The 13,698-nt window shown below is 48.6% G+C and overlaps 1 protein-coding gene across 4 annotated transcripts in view; it reads left to right on the top strand.

The window, feature by feature from the left end:
- The window catches only part of LOC139061151 (tyrosine aminotransferase-like), a 77,627-nt gene extending 65,665 nt beyond the window's left edge, over nt 1-11,962 (top strand). For 2 of the 4 annotated variants that reach the window (XM_070540776.1, XM_070540775.1), the window contains exons 4-5: nt 2,515-2,613; nt 10,482-11,955. In XM_070540776.1, the coding sequence (XP_070396877.1) occupies nt 2,515-2,613; nt 10,482-10,592 (210 nt within the window). In that variant the 3' untranslated portion in view covers nt 10,593-11,955. Of the gene's footprint in view, nt 1-2,514; nt 2,614-10,481 lie in introns of all 4 variants that reach the window. The other 2 variants (XM_070540774.1, XM_070540773.1) reach the window with 2 other exon arrangements.
- Nucleotides 11,963-13,698: the final 1,736 nt, after the last annotated feature.

The following is a 13,698-nucleotide window of genomic DNA, read 5'->3' as shown; positions in this document are numbered from 1 at the left end:
CGCCTAGCCGTCGACTTTGACGTTTACGACGGGTATCGGAACACAGCCCATGTCTTCCGTGATTGGTGATATGCATAGTCCACGGACTAAGGTTAAACTGAGGAGAGACCCTGACGTCACTATTTGTGAAGCTCAGTGACGCCGCAGCTTGGCGTTACTCCACCATCTTGTCGGGGTAGATTTCTCCTCTCTTGTTTACATTTATTTCCTTCGGCGCGCAACCGGGCTGCTTGGGCGCGCACGCTCCGAAGCGATCCTAAGCCAAAGGATATCTAATCGCGATGTGCGAGCGCATTACCGTTGCCGAAGTCACGTGGACAGAAGTTCATATTGAACTTCCAAAATTTGATCGTGAGGTGGAATCTGCTGCTTTTGCCGGCTTCTACGGGGGAAAAAAAGGACGCTTTATCGGCCCAGCCAACTGCACTCTTTAAAAAAATTAAATTATGGGGTTTTACGAGCCAAAACCACTTTCTGATTATGAGGCACGCCGTAGTGGAGGACTCCGGAAATTTTGACTACCTGGGGTTCTTTAACGTGCACCTAAATCTAAGCACACGGGTGTTTTCGCACTTGCCCCCATCGAAATGCGGCCGCCGTGGCCGGGATTCGATCCCGCGACCTCGTGTTCAGCAGCCCAACACCATAGCCACTGAGCAACCACGGCGGGTCCAACTGCACTCTTCTCACCCAATTACCTCAGGTACCGGCCGCTGCCCCAGTTCTTGCGTCCTTTGAAAAAAGATCACTTTCATCACTCGCTTCTACCCTGCTTTTTTTCTGCTTGGACTTCCTGGGGCTCTCAGACGGATTTGCGAGCTAGACGGCGCAGCGACGCGAAACAAATGTACGCAGTCTCGCTGCATTGCAAGAATGCACTGGAGACACGTACGACACGCCGACCCATTTGCAAGTCATCTGGAGTTTTCGAGTACAGACACGTGTGTTCGCTGTGGCTTGAGGAATCTTCGTGCTTTATTGAACAAATTTGAGGTGGCCGCGCCACCATTACGACAGCGTGCAGGCGAGGAGGTAGAAGATGACGTCGTTTATGACTCCGCGTTGTAGATACACCGACTGTGTGGCCTGAGGTGCATTCTTCCCACGGAAAGAGAAGCTTCACGGAACCAAATGTTTGTGGTAGTCGGCGCACGGTGCAGAACAGTACGCACGTGGACACGGCCTACGTGCGACCATGGCACAGCCGTTTGATGTGCTTGCAGGCGTACGTTCTGCGGAGTGAGTGAGTGAGTGAGTGAGTGAGTGAGTGAGTGAGTGAGTGAGTGAGTGAGTGAGTGAGTGAGTGAGTGAGTGAGTGAGTGAGTGAGTGAGTGAGTGAGTGAGTGAGTGAGTGAGTGAGTGAGTGAGTGAGTGAGTGAGTGAGTGAATAAACTTTTATTGGGTCCAGCAAAACGCGATAAAACGCGCACCCGGCTATAATCCCACGACGGGATTAGCTTGCTCACTCTTGCCTCGCATCTGCTATAACCATCGCATAACTGAACATCTAGGTGCGAAAACACTACAGGCGGATAAGCAGGCATGCAAATCGTGCAAATGCCGATGTCGAGGGCAGCAGAATGAAGCACACATACTGCGTGAAACTCTACCGTCAAGTGCACTCAGCAGTGCACCTGTGCAGGTGTGTATGTCGACCCTCGAACGCGCTCTGTTCTAACAAGTTCGTGCCGTCGCGACTACTGCGAGAAACAAGCAGCGGTTGAGCAACACGTGTTTGAATACGCACAAAAGTAAGCTGTCACTGAACACGAAGTCATAAAGCCAGGATTATGCATTCTTGAATAACGTGCTACGTGCCGCAAATGTATTGTCCGCTGTCAAAAGCAGGAATACTGCCCGATTGACACTGACCTGCAAGGCGTTCGTTGCGGTTTCGGTCTGCGGTTTCGGTCTGCGATGGCATGTTAGCATGGTTCGCGCCGAAAAGCGCAAAATTTCCCGCAGACATTCCTTCGTCCGTGGCCATTGCCGTGGCACGGTATTTCGCGTGCAGCGTTGCATTCGCGTTCATTTCGCGCGTTTTAGTTCCTCCAGTCCCCGCCCGGCGACAGCAACAGCCTGGAGAGCACGGTCTGGATAGCACCAACGGAACAAAACACGGAGACTATAACAAACCTGCCCGCGCGACGCCTTTGCCCCGGCACGATACCTACTGAGCAACACACGAGTGAGCGCACACAGCCGTGCGAAAGCCGCCATTGTGCCCCGACAATATGGCCGCTATTGCGCAAGATACCATGTGACTTCCTCCACACTTTTCTTCTAGCGCACGGACCGGATAGGGCCTCTCAGATTTTGTTTCTTTTTTTTGCTTCCTCTAAACTAAAACTTTCTTATGTTGCATAGCGTTGTACACAGAGGCAGAGTGTCACACGTATACGTTGCATAGCGTCCACTGGCTCCACCAATATGAGTCGTTCAAAAGTAACGTCAAAACAGACACAGTGTTATTTATTTGATACATTTGTAACATCACCGTTTCATTCTTCGCAGGTTGGCCTTGAGGTAAACAAGTTCCCCAAGTTCGCCAGTGACACCGAATTCGTCCTGGCGCTCTTCGCAGAAGAATCCGTTCTATGTCTACCAGGACAGGTATACGCTGCATGCATAGCGTGTGTCAGTAGTACGGTATAGTCAGGCTCGCCGGACTTGTGTGCCACACCAATGTCAGATTCGGAACAAGCGGCTGACTCCGCAAATGCAATACGATCCCCTCTTCAGGCGCGAAAAAGCGAAAGAGCGCACGCGCTAAGCCTACTTTAAGTTTGCCCGTGGTACTAGAGCTCCATTACACACTTAGCCAATTTGGACTCAGGATCCGCGAGTTCTGGTTCTGTTCACAAACTTTCCTGAACAAACCTCAGCTGCTTCACGGACTCATCTCGACGCGACATGAGCTCGCGAGCCCATTAGGCACGGGCTCTACAGACCCCAACAGATACAGTGTGTCCGTAAAGTCGTGGTGCACATTTATCCGGTCACAGGAAAGCAGCAAAACAAGATACAATTGTGAAATGTTCACGAATTGAAAGTAAAACTGTCCACGTTTCCGTAGTGTGATGCGCAAGGGCGTGTGCGCACAGGAGATGACGCAGCACTACAAACTGCGCAGCAGCGGATCAGCCCACGCCAGTCGAGATGTGGTGCAGATGAAAGATCAGTGTGTTCTGTGGCTTGCTAAAGTCGAATCCTACATCAAAATACATCGCGTATGTCGTCGCGTGTTCAACGAAGGCCACCACATAGGAATAACATTAATCGGTGTGATAAGCTGTTGAAGGATACCGGCAGTTTGTTGCGCAAACCCCATTCTGGTAGGCCGTCGGTAAGTGACGAGTCTGTAGGGGCTATACTACAGGAGAGCAACTTAAGGAGCCCTAAAAATCTGCACGTGCGTGTGTTCGGCAATTACACCGAAGCAAGACTAACATGGAGAGTTTTCCTTTTATTTGGTGTGGGTTTGACATTTCTATCTTGTTTCGCTGATTTCCTGTGACCGGTCAGAAGTGCACCAATACTTTACTGACACACTGTATGTAAAGCTCTTGTTATCAAGGAGCAGAAAGTGTTACCTCTGGAAGTGCTCCAAATCCGTCATTGGAATTGCTGTCGGGAAGCGTCGCATCCTGTGGGGTATGTGTGGCGCTGCGTGAACTCAGCCAAGCAGGTCAGTGGTACGTGGGCAAGTCAGGGATTACCTATTACCTCTCCCACTTCCTCCCCCCCCCCTGCCTAAAACCACCTCCATCGCTTCCGAAATAGAGGTAACGTGAATGTACAAGAATGATTAGTGTTGCCATTCACTGAGTTTATACACTTGATCACAGATTTTGTTTATATATGTATTTATATATGTATATACTATCAGCCTGGCTACGCCCACTGCAGGGCAAAGGCCTCTACCATACTTCTCCAACTACCCCGGTCATGTACTAATCGTGGCCATGTTGTCCCTGCAAGCTCCTTAATCTCATCCACCCACCTAACTTTCTGCCACCCCCTGCGTACGCTTCCCTTCCCTTGGAATCCAGTCCGTAAGCCTTAATGACCATCGGTTATCTTCCCTCCTCATTACATGTCCTGCCCATGCCCATTTCTTTTTCTTGATTTCAACTAAGACGTCATTAACTCGCGTTTGTTCCCTCACCCAATCTGCCCTTTCCTCATCCCTTAATGTTACACCCATCATTCTTCGTTCCATATCTCGTTGCGTTGGCCTCAAATTAGGTAGAACCCTTTTCGTAAGCCTCCAGGTTTCTGCCCCGTAGGTGAGTACTGGTAAGACACAGCTGTTATACACTTTTCTCTTGAGGGATAATGGCAACCTGCTGTTCATTACCTGAGAATTCCTGCCAAACGCAGCCCAGCCCATTCTTATTCTTCTGATTATTTCATTCTCATGATCCGGATCCGCGGTCACTACCTGCCATAAGTAGATGTATTCCCTTACCACTTCCAGTGCCTCGCTACCAATCGTAAACGGCTGTTCTCTTCCAAGACTGTTAAAGATTACTTTAGTTTTCTGCAGATTAATGTTAGGCCCACCCTCCTGCTTTGCCTCTCCAGGTCAGTAAGCATGCATTGCAACTGGTCCGCTGAGTTACTAAGCAAGGCAATCAATGTCATCCGCGAATCGCAAGTTACTAAGGTATTCTCCATTAACTCTTATCCCCAATTCTTCCCAAACCAGGTCTCTGAATACCTTCTGTAAACACGCTGTGAATAGCACTGGAGAGATCGTATCACCCTGCCTAATGCCGTTCTTTATTAGGATTTTGTTGCTTTCTTTATGGAGGACTACGGTAGCTGTGGAGCCGCTATAGATATCTTTCAGTATTTTACACACACACACACACACACACACACACACACACACACACACACACACACACACACACACACACACACACACACACACACACACACACACACACACACACATATATATATATATATATATATATATATATATATATATATATATATATATATATATGATGCCCCAGGTAACTTGGACCACGATTTTAAATATACCCAAGAGCTCTAGAGAAATCGTACCGACTGCATAGTTGCCTAGTGGTATGTACTTACGGCCGGTGTTTTTTTTTTTCATCACGAAGTATTACTCCAACATATACCACGCTTGCGATTTCCGTAACAACACTGCCCCTTCTGGCTCCGGCGTTGTTCTCCGGCCTTGTTTCCAATTCTTCAATGCTGAGCTCCGCAAGAAATCGGCCGAGCGGCCGCACCAAATCCAACGATAGGCAACGATAGCTTCGCCAATAAAAGAATTGCGAGCTTGAAGGCGGACGTTTGTTGCAGTGCAGACATTTCGGTACCGTTTGTTGTTTAGTTGCACAATTCCGTAAAGACCACTGCTGGTCACCGGTACATCTGAAAAAAAAAATTTAATTATGGGGTTTTACGTGCCAAAAGCACTTTCTGATTATGAGGCACGCCGTAGTGGAAGACTCCGGAAATTTCGACCACCTGGGGTTCTTTAACGTGCACCTAAATCTAAGTACACGCGTGTTTTCGCATTTCGCCCCCATCGAAATGCGGCCGCCGTGGCCGGGATCCGATCCCGCGACCTCGCGCTCAGCAGCCCAACACCATAGCCACTGAGCAACCACGGCGGGTACGGTACATCCGGAGGGCCAATACAGATAGGTGTGTAATAGCCCAGTCACACGGGGCACTTTTAATCGCGATTGATCCCGATCGGGATAGATCGCTATCGAATGCCGACCTGTCTGCCTCCTGAATGCCCCACCGTGTACTCCGCGGGAAACTTAATTACGTGCTTACATAAACGCACGGGAGTTCATTGAAGAAAAAAAAGCTTCGCCCTGTAACGTGGATTTTCAATAAATACCTAGGGTGCTAGAAATAAAGCTTAGAACGACAGAAAGCTGAGCTAGTTGGCAAGGATTCAGAAATAAAGCTTAGAACAACAGAAAGCTGAGCTAGTTGGTAAGGATTGTTGGATTGTGGTAAGTTGGAAGGCAAGCTAGCGTTCGTGTTGTCCACTTCTCTACTCTTGTGTCCTGTCTGCACGCCTCACTTCTTTTTTTTACCAAGGGTGCACTTCGACTTTTGCGAGTAATTTGCGGTATTGAGAACAAAGAAAAACCGGGGAAAATTTTTTTTTTATCCGAGGGTGACTCCTCTCCTGCATAGTGCAGTAAAAAAGTGGGGACATTTTAAGACATTTTATTTGTTAAAGTATGCCTTAATTTAACACCAATCTATGAAACTGTATAAAAGGGCGTATCTTTCATCAACAGTGGTTGGCGGTCGCCATTCGTCTGGTAATTTTGGCAAGTGCTCGATAAAACCAGTAGGTATACGTTCGACATGGGACCGTGACAACAGCGGCGGTTTTTCGAGATAGCCTATAACAGGAACTGTACGTGTCAATTCGGTTCCAGTTTTTCTTCTGGTATGCTTGACCTTTCGTGTGATGAAAGGTAAACTACGTTGCAGTCGATGCGGTTTTGTTCATTTAAATGTTGCGGTTTCCAAACAAGTTTTACTTGATCTGAACGCACTCTTTGGCAGAAGACCCCTGCATGTTTTAGTACCTGTGTTTCGTCCTTCAGTTCAGAGAGGTTCCCTGGTCAAGTTTTTAAAACTCTGAAACACGTCGTGCCTCGAACTCACGTGTGCAGCATTTCGATGTAAAATGTTCTCAAGATTGCGATGTCACCGCAAAGCAGAACCGACCGTATTTCGAAAGTACAAGCAAACAAGTCGTCGCGACTCAGTCGTGAGTTCGTTGCTTGCTAAATTCAGTGGCTGTTCGAGAGGGTGTCATGTAGTTGCGTCCTCGTCTCTTTCTGGCCGCTTCTGCATCGATGTCGGCACCTCTCGTTACAAGCACACGCGTCACCATCTTCGCCGCGGCTTTCCCGAGCATTGAGAACACGCAGCAATCGCCGTTGGCCTAACTGTCCTGGAAAACTCGGTGCTTTCCTTTCACAGTAGCACACGCCACAGCGATTGGCGTTTCGATTGACGCGTTTGAAGGAATTGTGTCGTCATGGCAACGGCAACAAGTTCCGTGGCAGCCTCTCTCTGGTGGGAACCTCCTGGAGGTACAGGCAAAGAAAGCTTTCCTTTAAAACTGCATACGAAAAATCGCCACTAAGTTGGGGCTCGCGATTTTATTCTTACTAAGCTATAATGTATATGCACGGAGGGAAAATCTTGCGCCTGTAGGGCATAGATGCGTCTTCCGATTATTGAAATCGAAGTTTATTGAAGTGTGACATTTTATGCGCTAAGGAGGAGGGTAAATGGCGACGATGCCCGACTAAGTCCCTCTCTCCCCTAACGCTACGCAATGCACTTGAACTCGTGATACCAGACTCTGCACTTCAACGACACATGAGCGCGTATTCATCATACGACCGGATTAGTACGAAAAAATGAGAAGGGCAACCGAAGGGCCCGATTTCCATTTACCGCAACCATATGAAGCCAACGCATAATGAAGCCAATGATGACGACGATATAGCTTCATTAAAAGAGGGATGGCTCATTGGCCTGTTAAGGGTAAGGGAGTTGGAAGGAATTGAGAGAAGAGAGGGCCAGTGCGTGGAATGCTTCTGCGCACGATTGCACCATGCGTAGATCGTCCGATTCCGTAGCAAAGGCGAACAGCGATCGCACGGCACCGTCGGCCTCCGCCGAGGGACGGATCCACTCCTCGAATCTGGCCACTTGGCCCCCGGTGTTTTCATCGGAGGTGCTGCATACTTTGGGCGCTCCCACAGCAAGTGACCGACGGTTGGCGCAACTGCCGTTTTGGGCGCTGGGCGACCCGTTTGTACGGGCGGTATAGCTCATGTCCACCGTTTTGTGGTTAAGGTAAAAGAAAACCAAAATGGACAAAAAAAATGGCTGTGGCTTAGCTAAGGTTAAGCCCAGGATGCGAAGCATACTAGCCTTTATTTTAGTTGTTGAACCACTGTTTAGCCTGGTGAACTGCTGTTGCTTGGCTATATTTGGTTCGGCTAGACGAAGAAACAACTCATGCAGGCGAGTGCACGAGCTGAGACCCGGCTATGTAGCTACGCGGCCGCAAGCGAGCGCACGAGTTGAGCCTCCGCTTTTGCAGCTGTTATGACGTCATATGGTAGCTACGCGGCCGCGCGCGGCGCAGCAAGGAAGAGCGTGGTTGTGCGGCTAGTATGCTTCACATAAAAGTTTACTTGCCGCCTGTGGTGGCCTAACCCACGCCCACCGTTTACGCTGTATTGTATGCATAATGTTGCGTCCATGCGTTCTGTCTTGGCGGGCCAACGGCGCGCTGCGCAAAGGGAACGCTTTCGCCCTGGACGGTCGGTTTGCTAACGGGGTTCTCGTGAGCATGACCGCTCGCCAGGACGCGTCCTCGGGCCTCTACGCTTTGACGTCAAACTGCGGCGACCGTGAAATTCGGAGCCCGTTCTTACATACTTGCACTCATAAAGCAGCGCAAAACGTTGTAACACGGGGACGAGAACAGCACATATACGAAGCGCATCTAGAACAGCACAGACGAAGCATTCCAGCCCCCGAATCGAGCGCCTGGAACTCTGGCGACGGACCGCGGGCCTGGCCGATCCTCCGGGCACCCTGGAGAGCTGCTTTCCGAGCGCTGCGCGGCAGAACCACCTCGCTGTCCTCATGTCCGAGGCCCTCCAGTTCCATCCGTGCACATCGAAAAGCACCTGTTCACGAAATTTTGTGCGAGGACTGAGATCCTCCCGGCGGCTGCATTCGCCCAGCGAGCACCAGGGCGAGCTTCCTCAAACATTCCAGGACCGCGATCCAGCATCAGGGCGCCCCAGCTTCTATGATTAGCCATTTGAGGACTTTCTAGATGATGAGGACAGCCAGCCCGCACCGGACGCCGGCCTCTCCTACGAGTCTTCCCAATGAGGAGGCGCTGGACCAGCAAAAAAAAACTAAAAACAACAAAAAAAAAACAAATACGCGAGGGCGTGGGCGAAGACAAAAAGCCACGCCGTCGACGCCACCGCATATATCTAGTCGTCAATCTTCTCTTCTCGTCATGGCATTTTTTCACCCATGGACACCACATAACGTATATGCAAAAGTAGGAACCATCGATTCTGTAGAATTAATAATGATATTTTAAAAGCAAAACGCACTCACTACGCCAGTGGAAACTGACCTTGGCAGCCTTTAACAGCCGAACTCTGTCGAGTGAGGCTAGCTTATCAGGACTATTTGAGGAACTATCAGACATTGTTTGGGATATCATCGGCTTTATAGTGAGATTAGAAGAACTGGTGAGGCTTATTACGGTGCTGACTAACGGCAATGTCCTGTGCTATAGAGGTCTCCCAGATAAGAAGCAATAGGAGGTAGGATTCCTAATCCACAAGAACATAGCCGGCAACATTGACGAATTCTACAGCATTAATGAGAGGGTAGCAGTAGTCATAATCAAACTTAAGAAGAGGTATAGATTAAAGGTAGTACAAGCCTACGCTCCAACATACAGTCACGATGATGAAGAAGTAGATCAGTTTTATGAATATGTTAAATTAGAGATGAGAAGAGTGCAAACACAGTATGCTGTAGTAATGGGCGACTTCAATGCAAAAGTGGGAGAAAAGCAGGAAACTTAAGGCTACGGAATCCTAGTGTCATTGTGGCATGATCATTACGTGGGATTGACCAAGAGTGGGAATATAACTGTGTGATCCATGCTGCCTACCAGGCGAGACAGCAGCCAGCAGCAAGTTGTCTTAAACGACTTAGAACCTTATGTGCGAGTTCGGGCATGCCTATACGCCGCATTCGGATAAATTTCGCCAGCACTACACACTTCCTGTTAAACGCCAAACGGATAAGGTCGCCACTGTGATAGAGAGATACAGACTTTAATTATATGCTGGAGATGTTAGCCTTGCTGTTCGCCTGACATGCTACTACAAGGGCTGGGTGATGGTTATGACATGTACAGTGATGAACACTTAACACACAGTCACACACACGTGTATACACTATAGAGCTATAGAGAGAGCGATATCGAGAAGTTCATGACCACGCACATTGCATGGGTTAGCCTTGAGGACACTACCCCTGTGATCACCGTTGGCGATATCAATGCAGCATTTCAGAACCAGAGAAGGTATGACTCTTTATGTTCGTGCTAGAAGAGCTTGGTTTAAAGTGCCACACCAGTCAAAGTCTCACAAGTACTCAACAAATATCGGGTATAGATTCAAGTTTTACCAAGAATCTGTCTAAGGTTGTAACCGAACCAGTCACTGCATATCACAGTAATCACAAAGATATCGTCACTACCATTACCAAGTGATGAAAATAAATGCATGTACCCTTGTCCAACCCTGTGTGACGTGCTACAGCTTCGCTGGTCATCTGCCATCACAGAGTGGAATGGCTCCTCGATTTCTTTCTTTTATTCTTTTTTCCAGATTTTCGACTACCCCAACTACTTCCGCATCATGCTGACAGTGCCACAGGAAATGCTGGTCGAGGCCCTCGACAGAATAGTAGTCTTCTGCAAGGCCTACTGCACTCGCTAGAGCCGCCTAGTGCAACAGCAAATTCAGCCTCCTGATCTCCTCGCGGGTAGCTCCACAGTCGCCCGGGAAGGTGGAGCACGACGCACCTGCCATATTAAGTGCGTGGGTGCAGAAGTAGTTGCAACGGAAGCAGACGGCAACACGTGCGGGCAAGGCATCGATTTGCATGGGCGAGACGAGTGTTAGCGTTTTATCCACACGACATTGCGTCAGCGTCCATGAAATTTTCACGAGGCCTATCGGAGCAAGAAAGAAAGGGAGCAGTGACGTTTATCTCAAACAAAAACAACATTCTAGAACTAATAAATTTTACGTTTGAATATTAACGAAAAAAGAAAAGAAAAGGTGCTGTTACTGCCCAGGTACGGTTGATGAACAACAGCTCCCAATTAAAAAAGAAAGCGAAGAAAAAAAAAGATCCTTATAACGTCGACAAATGCCAAATCAGGGGGAGACGTTGGACAGCCTAAAGGGAAAGATCATCTTGGTGAAACGGTATGAATTTGAATTCGCAGGGAATTTTCGCAGTTTTCTCTCACATATATTTCTTTTCTTTTACAGCGAAGCTGCCTATGGATAGGACATGGAAAAAAAGTGCGCCCGGTATTTTGACAAAAACAAATCATCATGTGGGCCGGTCCTGGTGATAGTGCAGAAAGGGTCCAAGATCAATGGCACATAACCCCTGTGGGCACAGGGACCTGCGTAACGCGCCCTCGAACTAAAAAAAAAATTATGGGGTTTTACGCGCCAAAACCACGATCTCATTATGAGGCACGCCGTAGTAGGGGACACCGGAATTCTGGACTACGTGGGGTTCTTTAACGTGCACCTAAATTTAAGAACACGGGTATTTTCGAAATTCGCCCCCATCGAAATTAGCGGCCGCCGTGGCCCGGATTCGATCCCGCGACCTCGTGCTTAGCAGCTCAACACCGGCCACTAAGCAACCACGGCGGGTGCCCTTGAACTGTTGAACTGCCCTTGTCACACAGAGGTCCCAGGCACAAGGGTAAGAACAGATGTTATTGAAAACAATGTTTCGTACAACTTAAGATTCTCGGCGCCAACCGCGCAAACGTGCTTTTTTTTTTAATTATGGGGTTTTACGTGCCAAAACCACCTTCTGATTATGAGGCACGCCGTAGTGGAGGGCTCCGGAAATTTCGACCGCCTGGGGTTCTTTAACGTGCACCTAAATCTAAGTACACGGGTGTTTTCGCATTTCGCCCCCATCGAAATGCGGCCGCCGTGGCCGGGATTCGATCCCGCGACCTCGTGCGCAAGCGTGCTAGTGCCACTGCTCGCGCATTCGTCAATGCGTGTCGAAGCGTCAGTGAATATGTGTAAACGAAATTTTTTAAAATTGAAATGAACAAAAATAACAAATAGGAAAGACATAAAGAAATAAAGAAATGAAGGAACAAGCAACGAAGTTATGTGTTTGTGCCTTTATTAAACCAATACAGCGTAATTAACCACCATACAGAATATAGCTATTGAGCAATATAGCTTCGCTGGTCTTCCGTCTTCACACAGTGGAAGGACACTGATTTTCTTTTTTCTTTTTAATTTGAGAGTGTTCCAAGCCAAAACCGCGATCTTATTATGAGGCACGCTGTATTGCGGGACTCCGACATAAAAGCACCCGTGCACCGAGTCATCGAATGCTCGGTGCACGAGTGCTTCTTTTTTTTCTTTTTTTGCACGATGACGATCAGAATGCGGCCAGTTGCCCCCAGCAATGGCAGTTGTACGAGGGACTGGCTTTCCCCACGCTATCCAGCTTATGCTTCTCCATCTGCACAATCATCGTCAAGAGGCTAAAGGACGTGTACCGTAGACGTAAGAAGTTGGCAAACCACGGGATCTCAGAGAGAGCTGAATTTTCGCGCAGTCCGTGGATATATCCAGTATAACCGTGTGGCGTTATCTTGTTCGCAAATACTATACTATGTCATACCATACTATCATTACGATCAGGCCTCTATTTTATTTTGCTTGCAGAACAAAGGCCTCTCCCAGCGATCTCCAATTACTCCTGTCTTGCGCCAGCCGACCCCCATGTTATGCTTGCCCTGTTACGACTGCGCTGCCCTGCTCTAGGCTCTGTAAATACGACAGGTCACCTGCTGTTTGTCCTATGCGCATTACATGGCCTGTCCAACTCCATTTCTGCCTTTTAATGTGAACTAGAATATCGGCTATATCCTTGTTAGCTCTCTAATCCATGCATGCTGTAGACCCTTTTGGCGAAGCAGTTTGCTCTGGAGAAACGAGATGGCGCTTCCGGCGGCGCGCCGCACGTTGCCTCAACGAAAGCTCACGAATACGAAACCATTACCGCTTCTGCCCTGCTACTGCACGATGAGCGATCGGAAATGCAACTGGGCTTTCGCTAATGCATGATGCTCCATTCGTGCGGCAAAATGTGTAACGGTAGAGGGAAGACGTTTGCAGTACTCGGCTGCAAAAAGATAGTGAGTGACATATGAAGGACGGTAACCAATCTGAGTGACCAGGTCCACGGATTTCTGTGCTGCCGGCCCTTCTCTATGCACGACTTTCCTCGAGGACAAAAAAAAATTCACTCTTCCGCCAGCGTTGTATCGCTAACCTCCAAAGAAAGTACTTCAGCCCCGGAAAGTCGGCAAGAGTGAGTAGCACTCGTTACACAGTAACAAAGGGAGTAGCACCGCTTCCTAGCATATTAAGTTTCTAGCACGTTCTCTGCACGCATCTACCCCAACTCACTCTCAAACATACGGCCACTACATCCGCAGCCTATCAAGAATAAGTGAATGGCGCTCACTTGAACCCATGCGCCGAAGCATGGATGGCAGCGACTACACCGCAACACACGAATGTTCGAAGTTGAACGTTTCGTGACGGTCCACAGAGTAGGGAGATGGAGCTGACAAGCTATTACAAAAAGAGCATCTACGTGCCAAGCACTGTGCGCAGCAAGAACAAATATATCGCAACTGAGCACACCCGCGAGCGGTTAGGTAGAAATAAACAATCAGATAGTGACCGCACCGAGGAACTTGGTGGTCAGAAACATCACAAGCCGCTGCTCAAAGTGTTTTCAAATAAAGAACTTATA

Source organism: Dermacentor albipictus, chromosome 6 (genome assembly GCF_038994185.2).
Source record: "Dermacentor albipictus isolate Rhodes 1998 colony chromosome 6, USDA_Dalb.pri_finalv2, whole genome shotgun sequence".
In the NCBI taxonomy this organism is placed as follows: domain Eukaryota; kingdom Metazoa; phylum Arthropoda; class Arachnida; order Ixodida; family Ixodidae; genus Dermacentor; species Dermacentor albipictus.
This window is presented reverse-complemented; position numbering and strand designations above follow the sequence as displayed.